Raw genomic sequence first — 20,911 nt, forward strand, 5'->3', positions numbered from 1 at the left:
TATGTTGCTTGTGTCATAATAACTAATTATAATGACTAATTTTCGCTTGTATGGATGCTGATTTTGTATTTTAGTAGTTTCGTGTTAATTTATATGCAAATTCGAACTTTTTTATTCTTTCTTTATTTGTTGTGTTATCCAGTCCATTGGCTTGGATCCACTCCCCCAGGTATTTGAATTTATCAACTCTTTTAATTTTTCCATACTTTGTTTTCATAAACATTTCTGTATTATGTTTGTGTTCTATATACTTGGTTTTTTCATAGGATATTTTTAGCCCAGTCTTTTCAGCAAACTCATATAACAGATCAAGCATAACTGTTGCATCTGTTCAGTTTTCAGTTATCAATGCCTTATCATCCGCAAAGGCTAAACTTTTCATTTCCAATTTGTTCTTTCCTTGGCTCATGCTTGTACCCTTTGTGCCTCTGTTTTTTAATGTGCTTTCCCAAGTTTTTACTATTTTATCTAAAACCAAGTTAAAGAGAATTGGGGACAGGAATTTATCAACTCTTTTAATTTTTCCATACTTTGTTTTCATAAACATTTCTGTATTATGTTTGTGTTCTATATACTTGGTTTTTTCATAGGATATTTTTAGCCCAGTCTTTTCAGCAAACTCATATAACAGATCAAGCATAACTGTTGCATCTGTTCAGTTTTCAGTTATCAATGCCTTATCATCCGCAAAGGCTAAACTTTTCATTTCCAATTTGTTCTTTCCTTGGCTCATGCTTGTACCCTTTGTGCCTCTGTTTTTTAATGTGCTTTCCCAAGTTTTTACTATTTTATCTAAAACCAAGTTAAAGAGAATTGGGGACAGTCTATCTCCTAGTCGAACTCCTGTTTTGATTTTGAATGGTTCAGAAATTTCTCCTTGAAACTTCAATTCTTGATGTTGCGTCTGTGAGCATTTGTTCAACAAGTCTTCTGCTGTTTTCGTCTATCCCTGATTCATACAATATCTGGGTAGCATTTGTCTGTCAACTGAGTCGTAGGCCTTCTTGAAGTCTATGAAAGTAACTACTGTATTTTTATTTCGTGTACCTCTCACTCTCAAAATTGTTTTTAAATTAAGAATCTGTTCTGCACATGATCTACCTTTTCTAAATCCTGCTTGATAATCTCTTATATAAGGTCCTGCTTGTTCCTCTATTCTATTTAAAAATGCTTTCGACGGTATTTTGTATGTTACTGGTAACAAGAATATACCCCTGTAGTTGTTGGTGTCTGTTTTATCCCCGTTTTAAGATGGATCAATGCTTGTTTCCAGTCACTGGGTATGATTTCTTTTGTCCAAATGTTCGTGAATTTTCTGCCATGTGGATAAGCCCCCTAGTTTCCTCATTTCTGCTACTGTCGCATCCTCTCCTGGTGCTTTGTTATTTTTCAATGCTCCGATAAGCTTTTCTATTTCTTCTACTGTAGGTGGTTCTGATGGTGGATTTTCATGTTGCGGTTTTTGAAATTGTAATTTGTCATTAGGCTCTTCACAATTTACTAGATTTTCAAAGTATTCAGCTAAAATTTGGCAGGTCTCTCCATTGCTTAAAACCATTTTTCCAGTTTTATCTTTAAAATGTTAGTGGCGGCCTCACTTATAATTCTAAGCTAAATGCTTGAATTTTTATCATGGAAAGGTTCAACTATCTTTCCCCAAACTAAACTTTATCCTAAGACATGATGGTAAATTTCTTTAGTTATATAAAGACAAAATAACAGAATCATTTCAGGATTTTAATAGGGCTAAATAGTTGCCTTACTTCATTATTGCTATGTAAACAATTTTGTAATTTTTCAGCTTACCCTCTGAAGAGTTACCAAAACGGAAGAAAAATCAAGGGAAGAGAAATCGATCAGTGTCTACTAGTCCATCAGGCAAACACTTCAGAGACGATGCTTCAGTGCCTGTGTAAGAAAAGATGGAAGGGTAGTTTTAAAAACAATGTACTGCATCTGTTTTGCCAGATGTAACTACTGTATCTCACAAGATAGCATGTGCCTGGAAATAAAGAGTGCCTTTCTCTGTCTATTTTCAGTAGTTCATAATTTTCTCCATAAATTTCAGTACGAAAACTACAGTGCAAGAATTGGTGCAACAAAAAGATAAAATATATGGTGGATTCAAACTATATATTATACTTATACTATATATTACATTTATAGAAACAGGCATAACAATCCAATAATTAACAGATGTATCACACTCTTTTCAGTGTAATCACTTGCTGTTGGAATAGTTGCCTGAATGTCCCACAATTTTTTGGTTATTTAACAATAGAAATGCAAGACAAAGCTTCTTGTTATGGAAGGAGTCCGCACATAGTGTACAGAATGCTGATCATAAAATTTGTAAACAAAAAATTAAATAATTAACAAAACCCATAAAATGTGAGAGCATATATGAATAAATAACACATTACAGAGGAAAGTTATCAACTATTGTCAGCAACATCAGCACAGAATAGGAGAAGTATGCCACAAAGAAACCTTTAAACTTGGTTTTAAATACAAGTAGTTTATCACCCTTTTTTTTCAATTCTGCTGGCAACCTATGGAAAATTAAATTTGTTGAATAGTGCATACCTCTATGTACAATGTTGTAGGAAGTATTATCCAAATGCTTATCATTTTTCTGTGTAATATTAACTGAATGATTACTGCAGTTTCTTCTGAATGATTCGCTATTGTCAACAACAAATCCCATAATGGAATACATGTACAGACATGACAGAGTTATAGTTTGAAAAAACACATGCGAGCAAGTAACAGTTTGGGTAAGTGGTTGTTCAGTTGACTGATGTTCTGATAATCAATACTCTGCTGTATTGAGAAAAGCCTTGTGGTTTCCCCCACTTTACATGGCCTTAGTCAAAATCAAACCTTTTCCCTGTTGGTTGACCCTGGAGGACAACCTTCTGTTTTCTGCTTTCCATACATGAGGTAAACCACTATTGAGCTCTCTCCCTAATCCCATAATGTCCCAAATTGTACAAAAGTGTTGTATAGTCCAAACATTAAAATGGTTTTGTTAAAGCAAAATTCAACTGTCCTCAACTTATCAGTAGCCCTGCTAGTGCGCTACACTCAAAAGATGAAATTGCATGTTGTATCAATACTCCTTTCCAGAAGCCAAACTGTGATTCGCAGTGGCAGATCATGCGTGCTGATATGTGCGATTACTCTCCTACATTACCTTCTCAAAAACTTTTGAAAAAATTGGTAGCAAAGAAATAGATCAGTAATTGTATAAATTATCTCTTTCACTCTTTTTAGAATATAGTTTCTGTAGCAAGTATTTCATTTTGTCAGGATATTGAAGTCACCTGAAAGACACACTGCACAGGTGACTGAGTGCAGAACTAATTTATGTTGCACTGGTGATTCTTAATAATTGATATACTTTCTTCTCTACTTGTTTCCTATAGCTGCATGTGATGCAGTTGTCAGGATCACCAGGTTTCAAGAATTTATCAGATTTACCAATACCAAAAAAGTTGGATTTAACTTGCCAAATGTTGACAAGATGTGATTTATTAAACATTTTGCACAACTCTGATGGACCACCAACAGCTTTATTCTCAAACAGATGAGGTGTAATATGCTGAGCACCCACATTGTTCCCTGATACCTCATGAACTTAGGTACTGCTAAAATTTTGAATAAAAGACTCTCAGTGTGAGGAGTCACCATCATTCTACCATCAGCCTTGTCAAAGACGGTGGAGGAGTGGACAGTCTCTCACGGCACTCTTTTACCCTTGTCGTGGGAAACTGTCCTAAAAGGCTGAATAGTCAGCAATTATCAAGGGCATGAGGATGCAGTAGACAATGAAAACCACTTCGTTAGAGACACACAACATGTATCCACAGAACATGTGGCCTGAACTTGAAAATGTGTCATTGGCAAACGATTTTGTATTAGTCCCCCATTCAGATCTCTGGGAGGGAACTGCCAAGGGTGAGATAAACTTGAGTATGTAAAGGAAAAAGCAAAGGCTCAGTCTAGATATAGTGGGGGTCAGCTAAAGTGAAATGGAAAGAAAATAAGGATTTTTGCTCAGATGAATGTAGGGTAATTTGAACAGCAGCTGGAAATGGTCTAACAGGAGTAGGTCTTGTTACAAGTGGGAAAGTAGGACAGAGAATGAATTACTGTGAACATTTCAGTGGTAGTGTAGTTCTCATCAGAATTGTTAGCAACAATACCAACAACAACAGTTCAGGCATACATGCCGACATCACGACCATAAGATGAAGAGATAGACAATGGGTAAATCAGTATGTAAAAGGAAATGATAATCTGTTAGTCATGGGGGATTCAACATGTGGTAAGGGAAGGAGTAGAAGAAAGACTGACCAGAGAAAGTGGTCTTGGCAATGATACCCATAGCCGGTGGCTAGAGGGGGATCATGCTTTCCCTTCCACGTAGCTCTCAGCAAAAGGAAAAAAAAAATATAAACTGATTTAAAAGTTGATATTATGCAGGTTTTCAGTTGTTTTTTGCCAAAAAGGTGCTGGTGAGCAAGGACATGTGGCAGGGCACTTTGTCATGATGCAACAGCCAGTTCCCTTGATCCCAAAGTTCGGGCCGTCGTCGCCGCACGGTTTCATGGAGCCGTCGCAAAATGTCGCATCAGTACACAGAATTTGCTGTTTGTCTGGGTGGGACTAATTCTTTGTGCACAAGTCCCTTGGTATCAAAGAAAAATGATGATCATGCTCTTCACTTTGTTCTTTACCTGCCTCGCTTGTTTTAGTCTCGGAGAGCCTGGGCTCTTCCACGGGGATGATTATTATTTGTCTCTGGGTCATATCCGTAAATGTAGCTCTCATCGCCGGTCATAACCCATGACAAGAAGGTTGGATCATCAGATCCAGTCTGACAAAGGTCCATGCTCACTTCAACATGCTGTGCCTTCTGATTGGCAGTCAAGATCCTTGGTACAAATTTTGCAGCGACACAATGCATGCCCAATTCATCAGTCAACATTCGTTGACCTTTCTCATAACCAATACCCACTTCATGCGCAAGGTCTTGAATGTTTTGACCTCAATCTGCATGAACCAGTTGTTGAAGTTTGGCAACAATGTCTGCCCTGAATTGAGCATGCCACTCAAACACATGCGTACAGCTCATGCTCTGTCCCCCAAACACTTGATGAATCATTGCAAGGGCTTCCGTAGTACTTTTCCCAAGATTCACACAGAATTTGATACACACACTCTGTTCTGTTTGTGAATCCATCGTAAAATTGCCACACACCAAACACAGAGTATTACGGAAATCACTGTGGACACGCAACACCTCCTCCCAGCTGAATGCCAATTCGCACACCGACTCATCAGATATGCAGCTCTCACCAAGATCTACTACTCCTACTTTCCAGATGGTAGCACCAGTCCCGAAAATTTTGGCTTCCAACTCGTACTTCTTAAATTCAGGTAGATGAGTCTGCATGATTCAGATGTGGTAATCATGAACTCAAATGTGTCAGCTGTCTGGGCCAGAGTGTCAATTACGTGTAAATTTAGACTGGCATTCAAAGATCTGTTAAGAAAGGTAGACTGGCTGCCTGTGAGCAGAATACAATGTACAAGTTTTTCCTGGGCTATGATTCCAGTAACATAAATACATGTTTACATCACCCACTGAACTAGAACTCATTTGCACACTGGAAGATGTAGATATTGTATGGCCACAAGTAAATTTGTAATGCTTGTTTCTATGTAGTGAGCAGAAATTGCCTTTCTCCATGCAATTTTTTAAAAGTATGGCCGTGCTTGAGACAAAGGAAACAGTGGTTACACAACTTCAATATTTGAGATGCTCCTCTACTCCCAGTAAGGTTTGGCACAGAACATGAAATACAGTTCTGGTGTCCTCTTATTATTGCATCTAGACCTATTTTGTTTAGACTGTGTATCAAGAGCTGAAGCCAAGGGTAGCCCATTTGAATATACATGTACTTTTCTTCTGAGCTATAATTGCTCTGTGTATTTCTTGCTCTAGAAACTCCATTAACTTTAAAATGTCTCCTTCAGAGAAGTTTCAGAACTAAGATTCCTCCCCTAATGATTTTAATACCTGTATTCTTTGCTTACATTCTATGAATGTTAAATTAAGGTTTTCTAGGGACACTGACTGGATCAACACAATCGCTTACAAATAATCTAAGTGTACTTGAATGATTGTATTACTAACTCAGTACTGGTGCGAAAGATTTTCTTTGTATTGTTGTAAGTGGATGTGGTTATGGTAGTACCACTGACGAGCATTGTAGGTCCATTTCTATGAGCGACTTTGTGATCAAAATCGATTACCTGAAGTATGAGTGCCTTTATGCCTGCATGTAAATCAGCAGCCAACTATGTTGTGAGAGTGCCTGTGACGTCAGTGATGTAGAGATTGTGACAAGTGTGGAGTTCTAAATTTATGATTTTGCTGCACACTGTACAGGCACAAAAACAGGAGACTATGGCAACATTTGCTAATATTAGAAGTTGATATATTCTGGCCGATGTGACAGCTATTACAGAAGTGGACTTGGTGTTTTTGTGTTTGCCTTGTCTTCAAGGCGCATTGAAAAGATTGCATGAGATCCTGGTATTTTGCTGGCTAGCGTTCTCCTACAAGAGATGGAGTATCTTAAAAGCAAAAAGGTATTTATGGCTTACAAAGGAAAAGTGTATATTATGCTTAAATGAGAACGCAAATAGAAGAATATGGTTTACTGAAAATTTATTCAACAGGTCCCCGCAGTTGATACTCAGGCTTGGTGTCGACTTGTAGACCACAGGAACATTGCAAAACTATTGGCGTCCAGGCTCCATTGTAAGTAATCCTTTATTTGATACCTTATTTTCGTCCACAGCCAGAGCTCCTCTGAGAGGTCATGTCTTGAAAGAACACTTATGTTTGTAACATGCTTTTAAAAAGGTCATTCAGTCTTGCATAATTTATTGTTGAACATGTATGACTTTGTTTCTTGATAACTCTGCAATAGTATTCTCTTTTATCAATCCAAAGGTTTTATCACATTCCATGTAAGTGTGTCTTCTCATTGGAAATACTATTTTGACATAATTGAACCTCTTAATGGTACAAATGACACAGTGAATTATAAGAAAGCTGCATAGTTTTGGCGTGGCCTGAGTGTGACTCACATAATATTACAAGAACACTTTCTTTTGGATCAAGGACTTCACTCAATAGTTGTATAAAAGACTAACAACTTCATTTTCTCCTTTATTCCCTACATCTTCAGTGTCAGTATCACTATAAAATATTGCTTCACCATTGGATATTTGATGAATGTTGACACTGTAAAATGACCAATTGACACTTGTAATAAATGTCATTAGGGCTGATATTTGGCAAGAATAGGCTTTTTTGATAGCTCACACATATTGCGTCATTTTTCCCTATCTTTGTACTTTATTGTCTTAATTTTCACTTTCTTGAATAAAAAGGAACAGTCCTTAGCCTGTGAACCCAGTCTTGCATACCAAGTAATTTTATTTTTCAGAATTGATGATGATGATGAGGTCCCATACTCTGAGGAGCGTAGGGGACAATGCGGGAGACCAGCACCGCTGCACTAGGCAAGGTCCTAGCAGAGGTGGTTTGCCATTGCCTTCCTCCAATCATAATTGGGATGGATGATGATGATGATGATGATGATGATGATGATGATGATGACACAACAACACCCAGTCATCTTGAGGCAGGGAAAAATCCCTGACCCCACTGGGACTTGAACCCGGGACCACGTGCACGGAAGCAAGAACCCTACCGCAAGACCGCGAGCTGCAGACTTTTTCAGAATTATATAATGTAATTGGATAGATAAAAAAGCCTGTTCACCAAGCAGCAGCAGAAGGAAACACTACAAAGGTATTGAAAATTGCAAAGCTTTTGGAGCCAGTGACTCCTTCTGGCAGAATTGTTGAAGGTGAAGGAAAAGGACTGGCAAGGTATTACGAAATAGGGAGAATTTGGTAAAATAGTCAAGAACCTCAGGTCAGGAGAGACTTACACACAGAATGAGAAGGTGAGTACTGGGAACAATTCGATCCATAATTTCAAATATGAAGTAGTTGATGACATCAAGCTAATCTCTGGGAATTCATCTGATACAGGTGTGAAGATTGTGACACTCTTTGAGTGGTATGATAAACCCTAAATGAAACATTCTTTTGAATATGTAAATATAGAACTTCAAGGTCACTCAACAGTGTGTGGCGACCACATATGGGTGTGAATGGTGCGTCACTCCTCAACATACTAGTACCATACACAGCATGATCAGCTTCTAGTGAGGGGTTAGGCAGACAGCTAACTCTGAAAAGTTTACACTGTTACCATGGTACTATCTAACCAATACCTACAATTTTTGATATCTTTTCTGGTGTAAATACTTCCAAAAGGCAGAGCTGCTTGAGTAACTATCTACACAATTGCAACAAGCAATAGAGAAACAAAAACTGGGAGCTTGGATAGCATAAACGATAAGAATCCTAATACATTTTGATCTCTTTGTCATATCTTAAGAAAGATGAGCTTCTCGTATCATTAAAGGGAAATGGAAAATGTAAAAGTACCAGATATTTCTAGATACATCCTGTACATAACAGAACATGATTTGGAAGTCACAGGAATTGAAAAATGCATCTAAATCAATACAACTTAGTATGACATTATTGTATGCACAATATCAAGAGAGGAGAGGGGATTGGCTATAGTCACAAAAAATGGAATGAAATCCCGAGTTATAGACATGAGTGCTGCAATGAACAGCTCTTTCAGTGCTGTACTTTAGTAATAGATATGAAAACATGCAAAATTGTGGTTCTGACAGCCTACAGGCATCTGACATGAAATGCTTTAAACTTTATTAATCAGTTAGGCAAGATATTAATAAGACATAGTAAAAAGAACTGGTAAGTGATTATATGTGAAGATTTCAGTCTTGATTTCATATTGCATAGTTCATTGAGGGCATCTAGAATCACTGATGCCCAACATTGTTTTGATACCGACAGTAATACTCCCAACAAGAATAGAAGAACCCACTGTGATTCAATAGCTGTGTCAGAAAGTTACTGCAAGAGCAAGGAGAGCTTTGCTGCAAATTTCAACATGGCCAGAGCCTCACAGACAAACAGAAATTGGACAAAGACGAAATCAGCTAACGGGAGTCATGTGTGTAGTGTTCAGTGAATTTGAAAATAAAATTTTGTCAAAAATGTAAATTGTAAGAAGTTTTGGTCATACGTTAAATCAGTAGAGTAAAGGCATCTATCGAGATGCTCTGTGACCGTAATGGTATCAAAACGGTGGATAACACATCCAGATAGAAGACCGAAATTCTAAATGTCTTTTTACAAAACTGTTTCACTGAGAAAGATCGCACACTGTATTTCCTTCTCTAAATCATTGCACGAATGTTAAAGTGCCAGATATCAAGATAAGTGACCGTAGGATAGAAAAGCAACTGAAATCACTCGACAGAGGAAGGGCTGCTGTGTCTGATGGGACACCTTCACGATTCTACACAAAGTATGTAAAAGAACATGTTCCTCTTCTAGCTGCAGTGTACTGTAGGTTGCTGGAAGAGCAAAATATTCCTAACGATTGGGAAAAATAGTGCACATAAATCCCATTTTCAAGAAGGGTCGTGGAGCAATTGCACAAAGCTATGGGCCTATATCTCTGGTGTCGGTGTGTTGTAGAATTTTGAAACAAATTGCATATTATGGCATTGCTGGAGGCCAAAAATTCCTCTTTAGGAATCAACATTGGTTCTCATAAAAATGATTTTGTGAAACTTAGCTTGTTCTATTCATCTACAAGACCCCGACAGCAGTAGATATCGGCACCCATGTTGATACTGTATTCCTTGACTTCTTGAAGGCATTCGATATGGTCTTGAACTGCCACCTAATGAACAGAATATGAGTATATGGAATATCAGATAGCTTTCTGACTGGACTGAAGAGTTTCTAGCAAACAGAACACAGCATGTCATTCCCAATGGAGAGAAATAATCTGATGTAAAAATAACATTCAGCATACCCAAAGGCAGTGTTATTAGATGATTACTTTTCACAACATATGTAAATGACCTAGTGGATAACATCGGAAATTCCATGAAGCTCTTCACGGATGAATGATGCTGTTGTATGCAGCAAATTAATAAATGTGTGACATAAAGTCACATAGGAGGTTAGCGACTAATCCTGTAAATATATATAGGTCTGTAGTTAAGCTGGCTAGGTTGTATAAAAAGTCATACAACAGATGAAGAATCACTTTACTGATACCTAAGTATGCATGATGCATTTCAGAGTTATTTCTATCTTCAGAAATATAACAAATGAATTAGTATATAAAAATACAATACAAATAATTTTTAGATAGTAGTAATCAACCAATGTTAAACAGAAGTGCAAGCACAATCCATTCCTAACCACCTAAGTGCAAATGTGGCACAAGAGCAACAGCGTTACCAGGTGTATGTAACATGAGATGACAGAGTACTAAGCAAGTTCCCATGAAACCGGGGCTGGAAGTTGAAATTGCCACTGGATGGCAGCAGGGTAAATGTAGTGGCCCTGTGTCGTATATACTGTGATAATAAACATCATAGAATGACAAAACAAAAGGTGTTACATCAGTGCACATGGAACTAATACAATGTAATGAACTGTTTCAGTAACATAATAAACGAAACACAAAAAAGTTCCCTAAAGATCATTTTATCCAAGTATGTGGCACTGTGCATCCAAAGACGTAGCTAGATCATTCACCACTAATCGTAAGAATGGTATAATTTATTGTGAAAAGATATCAAGCCAACATTAACAATTTGCTGTGATAATACCAGTATACAAAGAAGAACAAAACTATTGTGATAAAACTGACATCTGCAAACACAGTAAACGAATGAATGCATGACTAGCAAGATATTAAAATGACAAAATGTCAGTAGTAAAGATCTAAACACTGTTATTGATTTAAAATATAAAAGCAAGAAATAAACAGCAAATTAAAAAAATAAGTAATATGTGGCCAATGGAGGTGGGGAGAGGAAGAAGGGGAGGGGGGGGGGGGGAGTTAGATCCATGGAAATGAGGCTGGTTATTGAAAATAAGGAGAGTTGGTGGCTTGCTGGAAGTGAGCTGCTGAGAGAAGTTGGGAGCAGTGAAAGAGGGGGGGAGAAAAGGAGGGACCATGTTAAGATAGCAATGTTATGAAGTTAATATGTTACATACTCAGAGAAGCTCTGCCCCACAAGGGGTAAAAATTGTCTTTCGTACACACACATATTTATAGGTATTTAACAGAAATACATGTCTTGAAATGACCTGTAGAAAGAGGCAAATGAAGTATATCAAAGTTAGTAAAAAGGAACCACAAAAGCCGGCCGGTGTGGCCGTGCGGTTCTAGGTGCTTCAGTCAGGAACTGCGTGACCGCTACGGTCGCAGGTTCGAAACCTGCCTCGGGCATGGATGTGTGTGACGTCCTTAGATTAGTTAGGTGTAAGTAGTTCTAAGTTTCAGGGGACAGATGACCTCAGATGTTGAGTCCCATAGTGCTCAGAGCCATTTGAACCATAAAAGCTACAGATGTATGCAAGAGAATTGAGTGACGAAAGGGGGAGAAAGGTGGGGGGTGGGGTGGAATGGAGGGTGAGGGAAGAGAAGAATGGGATATTGCTTCACCTAAATTATGCTGTACATACATATAAGGGGTTATAAGGGGTTTCTTTTGCAAGTCTTTTTACTATGTCCTCAGGAGCATTAGATACCCAATAATGTCCTTCTGGTTACGTACTGCAGTAAAACTTCAGATTACTGCAATAAAATGGTTGTGCATCATATGGTGCAAACATTTTCACCCCCCACGAACCACGGACCTTGCCGTTGGTGGGGAGGCTTGCGTGCCTCAACGACACAGATAGCCGTACCATAGGTGCAACAACAACGGAGGGGTATATGTTGAGAGGCCAGACAAACATGTGGTTGCTGCAGAGGGGCAGCAGCCTTTTCAGTAGTTGCAGGGGCAACAGTCTGGATGATTGACTGACCTGGCCTTGTAACACTAACCAAAACGGCCTTGCTGTGCTGGTACTGTAAACGGCTGAAAGCAAGGGGAAACTACAGCCGTAATTTTTCCCGAGGGCATGCAGCTTTACTGTATGATTAAATGATGATGGCGTCCTCTTGGGTAAAATATTCTGGAGGTAAAATAGTCCCCCATTCGGATTTCCAGGCGGGGACTACTCAGGAGGACGACGTTATCAGGAGAAAGAAAACTGGCATTCTACGGATCGGAGTGTGGAATGTCGCATCCCTTAATGGGGCAGATGGGTTAGAAAATTTAGAAAGGGAAGTGGATAGGTTACAGTTAGATATAGTGGGAATTCGTGAAGTTTGGTGGCAGGAGGAACAAGACTTTTGGTCAGGTGAATACAGGGTTATAAGTACAAAATCAAATAGGGGTAATGCAGGAGTAGGTTTAATAATGAATAAAAAAAATAGGAGTGTCGGTAAGCTACTACAAACTGCATAGTGAATGCATTATTGTGGCCAAGATAGACATGAAGCCCACACATATTCCAGTAGTACAAGTTTATATGCCAACTTACTCTGCAGTAGATAAAGAAATTGATGAAATGTATGATGAGTTAAAAGAAATTATTCAGGTAGTGAAGGGAGACGAAAATTTAATAGTCATGGTTGACTGGAATTCGACAGTAGGAAAAGGAAGAGAAGGAAACATAGTAGCTGAATATGGATTGGGGCTAAGAAATGAAAGAGGAAGCAGCCTGGTAGAATTTTCCACAGAGCATAACTTAATCATAGCTAACACTTAGTTCACGAATCATGAAGAAGTTTGTATACATGGAAGAAGCCTGGAGATACTAGAAAGTTTCAGATAGATTATACACTCCTGGAAATTGAAATAAGAACACCGTGAATTCATTGCCCCAGGAAGGGGAAACTTTATTGACACATTCCTGGGGTCAGATACATCACATGATCACACTGACAGAACCACAGGCACATAGACACAGGCAACAGAGCATGCACAATGTCGGCACTAGTACAGTGTATATCCACCTTTCGCAGCAATGCAGGCTGCTATTCTCCCATGGAGACGATCGTAGAGATGCTGGATGTAGTCCTGTGGAACGGCTTGCCACGCCATTTCCACCTGGCGCCTCAGTTGGACCAGCGTTCGTGCTGGACGTGCAGACCGCGTGAGACGACGCTTCATCCAGTCCCAAACATGCTCAATGGGGGACAGATCCGGAGATCTTGCTGGCCAGGGTAGTTGACTTACACCTTCTAGAGCACGTTGGGTGGCACGGGATACATGTGGACGTGCATTGTCCTGTTGGAACAGCAAGTTCCCTTGCCGGTCTAGGAATGGTAGAACGATGGGTTCGATGATGGTTTGGATGTACCGTGCACTATTCAGTGTCCCCTCGACGATCACCAGTGGTGTACGGCCAGTGTAGGAGATCGCTCCCCACACCATGATGCCGGGTGTTGGCCCTGTGTGCCTCGGTCGTATGCAGTCCTGATTGTGGCGCTCACCTGCACGGCACCAAACACGCATACGACCATCATTGGCACCAAGGCAGAAGTGACTCTCATCGCTGAAGATGACACGTCTCCATTCGTCCCTCCATTCACGCCTGTCGCGAAACCACTGGAGGCGGGCTGCACGATGTTGGGGCGTGAGCGGAAGACGGCCTAACGGTGTGCGGGACCGTAGCCCAGCTTCATGGAGACGGTTGCGAATGGTCCTTGCCGATACCCCAGGAGCAACAGTGTCCCTAATTTGCTGGGAAGTGGCGGTGCGGTCCCCTACGGCACTGCGTAGGATCCTACGGTCTTGTATAATGGTAAGACAGAGATTTAGGAACCAGGTTTTAAATTGTAAGACATTTCCAGGGGCAGATGTGGACTCTGACCACAATCTATTGGTTAATAACTGTAGATTTAAACTGAAGAAACTGCAAAAAGTTGGGAATTTAAGGAGATGGGACCTGGATAAACTGAAAGAACCAGAGGTTGTATAGAGTTTCAGGGAGAGCATAAGGGAAAAATTGACAGGAATGGGGGAAAGAAATACAGTAGAAGAAAATGGGTAGCTTTGAGAAATGAAATAGTGAAGGCAGCAGAGGATCAAGTAGATAAAAAGACAAAGACTAGTAGAAATCCTCGGGTAACAGAAGAGATACTGACTTTAATTGATGAATGGAGAAAATACAAAAATGCAGTAAGTGAAGTAGGCAAAAAGGAATACAAACGCCTCAAAAATGAGATTGACAGGAAGTGCAAAATGGCTAAGCAGGGATGGCTAGAGGACAAATGTAAAGATGTAGAGGCTAATCTCATGAGGGGTAAGATAGATACTGTGCACAGGAAAGTTAAAGAGACCTTTGGAGAAAAGAGAACCATTAGCATGAATATCAAGAGCTCAGATGGAAACCCAGTTCTAAGCAAAGAAGGGAAAGCAGAAAGATGGAAGGAGTATATAGAGGGTCTATACAGGGGCAGTGTTCTTGAGGACAATATTATGGAAATGGAAGAGGATGTAGATGAAGATGAAATGGGATATATGTTACTGTGTGAAGAGTTTGACAGAGCACTGAAAGACTTAAGTCGAAACAAGGCCCCGGGAGTAGACAACATTCCATTATAACTACTGACAGCCTTGGGAGATCCAGTCCTGACAAAACTCTACCATCTGGTGAGCAAAATGTATGAGACAGGTGAAATACCCTCAGACTTCAAGAAGAATATAATAATTCCAATCCCAAAGAAAGCAGGTGTTGACAGATGTGAAAATTACCAAACAATCAGTTTAATAAGCCACAGCTGTAAAATACTAACACGAATTCTTTACAGACGAATGGAAAAACTAGTAGAAGCCGACCTCGGGGAAGATCAGTTTGGATTCCGTAGAAATATTGGAACACGTGAGGCAATACTGACCTTACGACTTATCTTAGAAGAAAGATTAAGGAAAGGCAAACCTACGTTTCTAGCATTTCTAGACTTAGAGAAAGCTTTTGACAATATTGACTGGAATACTCTCTTTCAAATTCTAAAGGTGGCAGGGGTAAAATATAGGGGGCGAAAGGCTATTTACAATTTGTACAGAAAGCAGATGGCAGTTATAAGAGTCGAGGGACATGAAAGGGAAGCAGTGGTTGGGAAGTAAGTGAGACAGGGTTGTAGCCTCTATCCGATCTTATTCAATCTGTATATTGAGCAAGCAGTCAAGGAAACAAAAGAAAAATTCAGAGTAGGTATTAAAATCCATGGAGAAGAAATAAAAACTTTGAGGTTCGCCAATGACATTGTAATTCTGTCAGAGACAGCAAAGGACTTGGAAGAGCAGTTGAACGGAATGGATAGCGTCTTGAAAGGAGGACATCAACAGAAGCAAAACGAGGATAATAATGGAATGTAGTCGAATTAAGTCGTGTGATGCTGAGGGAATTAGATTAGGAAATGAGACACTTAAAGTAGTAAAGGAATTTTGCTATTTGGGGAGCAAAATAACTGATGTTGGTCGAAGTAAAGAGGATATAAAATGTAGACTGGCAATGGCAAGGAAAGCGTTACTGAAGAAGAGAATGTGTTAACATCTGGTATTGATTTAAGTGTCAGGAAGTCGTTTCTGAAAGTATTTGTGTGGAGTGTAACCATGTATGGAAGTGAAACATGGATGACAAATAGTTTAGGCAAGAAGAGAATAGAAGCTTTTGAAATGTGGTGCTACAGAAGAATGCTGAAGATTAGATGGGTAGATCACATAACTAATGAGGAGGTATTGAATAGAATTGGGGAGAAGAGGAGTTTGTGGCACAACTTGACGAGAAGAAGGGATCGGTTCGTAGGACATGTTCTGAGGCATCAAGGGATCACCAACTTAGTACTGGAGGGCAGTGTGGAGAGTAAAAATCGTAGAGAGACCAAGAGATGATTATACTAAGCAGATTCAGAAGGATGTAGGTTGCAGTAGGTACTGGGAGATGAAGAAGCTTGCACAGGATAGAGTAGCATGGAGAGCTGCACCAAACCATTCTCAGGACTGAAGACCACAACAACAACATAAGGGGTTTCTTTTGCAAGTTTTTTCACTATGTCCTCAGGTGCATTAGATACCCAATAATGTCCTTCTGGTTACATACTGCAGTAAACCTTCAGATTACTGCAATAAAATGGTTGTACATCATATGGTGCAAACATTTTCATCTCATATGTAGGTGGTTTGCTGGGTATGTACTGAATTCATCCGCAATGGCACCTGAAAGGGTAAAGCATTTCATCTGCTGTGATGAATTCACCCAGGTTGTAAGAACTTCAGCAGTTAGCAACAAAGCATCCAATATTGTACGAATTGCAGCCAATTTACCAGTTTCTTTCCTGTCATTCCTTGTTTCCATATCACCAAACTGCATAAAGTATAGAAGAAACATAAATCTTTTGTAACTCATTGCAGCCCTAAGTAGTTGCATTCCTCCACCCAGAGTTCCAGTACATTAGCATGATGGCCTTTTCTTTTTCCAGTCAAACAAATAATCTCAAACACAGCCAATTTTTTGTGTCTTGATGTCACTTTATTTTCTCTATTGTGCAAGAACTGATTTGTTTCCACTGTCAGTTTACGTATATATTTGTATAGTTTATGACTCCATTTTCAGAAAAGCGTAACTTCATCAGTTTTATCCATATTTCTCTTTGGATCTGGCAGAATTTGCACAGTATTTTTTCTCTTGATATTTGATGTTTTAGCACATTTGGTTTTATCGGAGCTTTTCCAATAAAGAACTCTCACACATCTGCTATCTCTTCAAGATCATAACATCCTCACTTTCATGTTCAGATTCACTGCCATAGTTGTCATTTTCAATGTTTTAGTCACTCCAATTCACTTACCTTTCCTCTAGCTGTGAAGGGTCTGGATAGACTTCATCATCACTTTCTTTGAGTAGTTTGTGAAATTTCTCATTTGATACACTCTTCAAACTGAAACAAAACATCAAAAGAAATGAAATGGGCAAATAAATTCAAATGCCAGTATGATCAAATTAGCATTTAATATGCATCAGTACAGAACAGTGAATAAGCATAGAGTTTTCATTATACTTGCCTCTACTTATTGACTGCTGGAACAAAACTTGAAACTGTCATGTGAGTAAGCATGTATTGTACTTTTTACATCATTCGACACTTTGTTGCTTACAATTCAGAAAAAAACAGAAAATTAACTGAATGAACTGAAGCTGCTTTAACATTGTTGAAAAAGCATCAACAATGAAACACTTGGCAGGGGTGACACAATAGCTCACGTTTAAGGCTCCAATAAGGCATAAAAGCTGCTGTTGTACTTTTTACAATAGCATGCCTGCTTGAAGGTCAAGTTTTCTGTGTGTCCAGAAACCAATGCGCACATCAGCCTTCTTAAAGGCATTAGCTATCTGTTCGCAAAGTGGTCCTGAATAAGTCAGAGATGTGTAATATGGCAATTTATCAGTGGATGTTAAGGATGGCTTTGGTTTAGTGAATGTCTAATGCTGAAGACTTTTTATGTCAGAACTAGTGTAGCCATTCTTATACCTTTATGTGTAACAAACCCGATCTCTCGCTTGATGTTTTCGAGACATAACTGAAGCTTGGGCAATCTGTGAAATGTAGAAGAAAAGAAGTTATGCAAATAGGATGGAAGGAATCTGCATTAATTATTACATCAGTAATGGATGGTTTTCTGAAGATTTCTTAAAGGAAGCCTGTAGGCTGGCTAGTAATATTAAGATCCACGTAGTTCAGGTTTTTATTCAATTCCATTTCAGCTATGAAGTGTGTCTTTCAGTGTAACTGGTTAAAGGATGTGGCTATATCTGAATTGTCCACTTGTGTACCTTTAATGATAACTTATTTGTATTGTAGTTTTGTATACTGATTTATTAGTTATATTTCCATTTCAGATTTCTGAAGACACAAATAATTTTGAAAACATCATGCAGACTTTGTGATCTTCACCTGCTGTATGACTTTTTATTTGACATAGCCATTTTAATTTCAGATCTACACATATACAGAGAAGTTGGAACTAGAAAATTTTAGCGAAATGCAGGAAGATCTGCAGAGGATCAATACTTAATGCAGGGATTGGCAGTTGACACTTAGCATAAACAAATGTAATATAATGTGCAAAAATAGGCAGAAAGACTATTTATTATTGCTTGGTTGCAGAACAGTCAGTATGAGCAATCACATCCATAAAATATCTAGGAGTATGTGTACATAGAGATTTAAAGTGGAACAGCTACATACAACTAATCGCAGGTAAGGCAGATGCCATACTGAGATGCACTGTGAGAATCTTAAGGAAATGTAGTCCATTCACAAAGTTGGTTGCTTGAAAAACACTCGTTTGACTAATACTTGTATACTGCTTGTCAGTACGTCATCTATGCCAGATGGGATTACAGAGGAAGTAGAAAATATCCAAAGAAGAGTGGGATGCTTCATTACAGATATATTTCGTAAGAATGAAATGTAACAGAGCTGGTCAGGCAACTTCAGCAGCAGAAGCTTTAAGAGAAGCATTCTGAATCATGAACTGGTCTACTGTTCAGTGTGTTGCTTCCTCCTACATATGTCTTGTGAAAAGACCATGGAAACTTACCAGCAATTGGTATTCCCATGAAACTTTCGCAACTGGGACCTGAAAAGAGGGAAATGGCAGCAGTACACAAAGTACCTTCCACCACACATTACATCTACATCTACATCCATACTCCGCAAGCCACCTGACGGTGTGTGGCGGAGGGTACCTTGAGTACCTCTATCGGTTCTCCCTTCTATTCCAGTCTCGTATTGTTTGTGGAAAGGAGGATTGTCGGTATGCCTCTGTGTGGGCTCTAATCTCTCTGATTTTATCCTCATGGTCTCTTCGTGAGATATACGTAGGAGGGAGCAATATACTGCTTGACTCTTCGGTGAAGGTATGTTCTTGAAACTTTGACAAAAGCCCGTACCGAGCTACTGAGCGTCTCTCCTCCAGAGTCTTCCACTGGAGTTTATCTATCATCTCCGTAACGCTTTCGTGATTACTAAATGATCCTGTAACGAAGCGCGCTGCTCTCCGTTGGATCTTCTCTATATCTTCTATCAACCCTATCTGGTACGGATCCCACACTGCTGAGCAGTATTCAAGCAGTGGGCGAACAAGCGTACTGTAACCTACTTCCTTTGTTTTTGGATTACATTTCCTTAGGATTCTTCCAATGAATCTCAGTGTGGCATCTGCTTTACCGACGATCAACATTATATGATCATTCCATTTTAAATCACTCCTAATGCGTACTCCCAGATAATTTGTGGTATTAACTGCTTCCAGTTGCTGACCTGCTATTTTGTAGCTAAATGATAAAGGATCTATCTTTCTGTGTATTCTCAGCACATTACACTTGTGTACATTGAGATTCAATTGCCATTCCCTGCACCATGCGTCAATTCGCTGCAGATCCTCCTGCATTTCAGTACAATTTTCCATTGTTACAACCTCTTGATACACCACAGTATCATCTGCAAAAAGCCTCAGTGAACTTCCGATGTCATCCACCAGGTCATTTATGTACACTCCTGGACATGGAAAAAAGAACACATTGACACCGGTGTGTCAGACCCACCATACTTGCTCCGGACACTGCGAGACGGCTGTACAAGCAATGATCACACGCACGGCACAGCAGACACACCAGGAACCGCGGTGTTGGCCGTCGAATGGCGCTAGCTGCGCAGCATTTGTGCACCGCCACCGTCAGTGTCAGCCAGTTTGCCGTGGCATACGGAGCTCCATCGCAGTCTTTAACACTGGTAGCATGCCGCGACAGCGTGGACGTGAACCGTATGTGCAGTTGACGGACTTTGAGCGAGGGCGTATAGTGGGCATGCGGGAGGCCGGGTGGACGTACCGTGGGGCGTGGGGCGTGAGGTCTCCACAGTACATCGATGTTGTCGCCAGTGGTCGGCGGAAGGTGCACGTGCCCGTCGACCTGGGACCGGATCGCAGCGACGCTCGGATCCACGCCAAGACCGTAGGATCCTACGCAGTGCCGTAGGGGACCGCACCGCCACTTCCCAGCAAATTAGGGACACTGTTGCTCCTGGGGTATCGGCGAGGACCATTCGCAACCGTCTCCATGAAGCTGGGCTACGGTCCCGCACACCGTTAGGCCGTCTTCCGCTCACGCCCCAACATCGTGCAGCCCGCCTCCAGTGGTGTCGCGACAGGCGTGAATGGAGGGACGAATGGTGACGTGTCGTCTTCAGCGATGAGAGTCGCTTCTGCCTTGGTGCCAATGATGGTCGTATGCGTGTTTGGCGCCGAGCAGGTGAGCGCCACAGTCAGGACTGCATACGACCGAGGCACACAGGGCCAACACCCGGCATCATGGTGTGGGGAGCGATCTCCTACACTGGCCGTACACCACTGGTGATCGTCGAGGGGACACTGAATAGTGCACGGTACATCCAAACCATCACCAACCCATCGTTCTACCATTCCTAGACCGGCAAGGGAACTTGCTGTTCCAACAGGACAATGCACGTCCGCATGTATCCCGTGCCACCCAACGTGCTCTAGAAGGTGTAAGTCAACTACCCTGGCCAGCAAGATCTCCGGATCTGTCCCCCATTGAGCATGTTTGGGACTGGATGAAGCTTCGTCTCACGCGGTCTGCACGTCCAGCACGAACGCTGGTCCAACTGAGGCGCCAGGTGGAAATGGCATGGCAAGCCGCTCCACAGGACTACATCCAGCATCTCTACGATCGTCTCCATGGGAGAATAGCAGCCTGCATTGCTGCGAAA

At 40.4% G+C, this 20,911-nt stretch overlaps 1 protein-coding gene across 1 annotated transcript in view; it reads left to right on the forward strand.

Moving 5' to 3' along the window:
• The window catches only part of LOC126162531 (probable tRNA (guanine(26)-N(2))-dimethyltransferase), an 82,638-nt gene extending 80,606 nt beyond the window's left edge, over positions 1-2,032 (forward strand). Inside the window, exon 9 of the mRNA XM_049919103.1 lies at positions 1,802-2,032. Within this exon, the coding sequence (XP_049775060.1) occupies positions 1,802-1,916 (115 nt within the window). The 3' untranslated portion in view covers positions 1,917-2,032. The remainder of the gene's footprint in view (positions 1-1,801) is intronic.
• Positions 2,033-20,911: the final 18,879 nt, after the last annotated feature.

The sequence above is a fragment of the Schistocerca cancellata genome, chromosome 2 (assembly GCF_023864275.1).
Source record: "Schistocerca cancellata isolate TAMUIC-IGC-003103 chromosome 2, iqSchCanc2.1, whole genome shotgun sequence".
In the NCBI taxonomy this organism is placed as follows: Eukaryota; Metazoa; Arthropoda; class Insecta; order Orthoptera; family Acrididae; genus Schistocerca; species Schistocerca cancellata.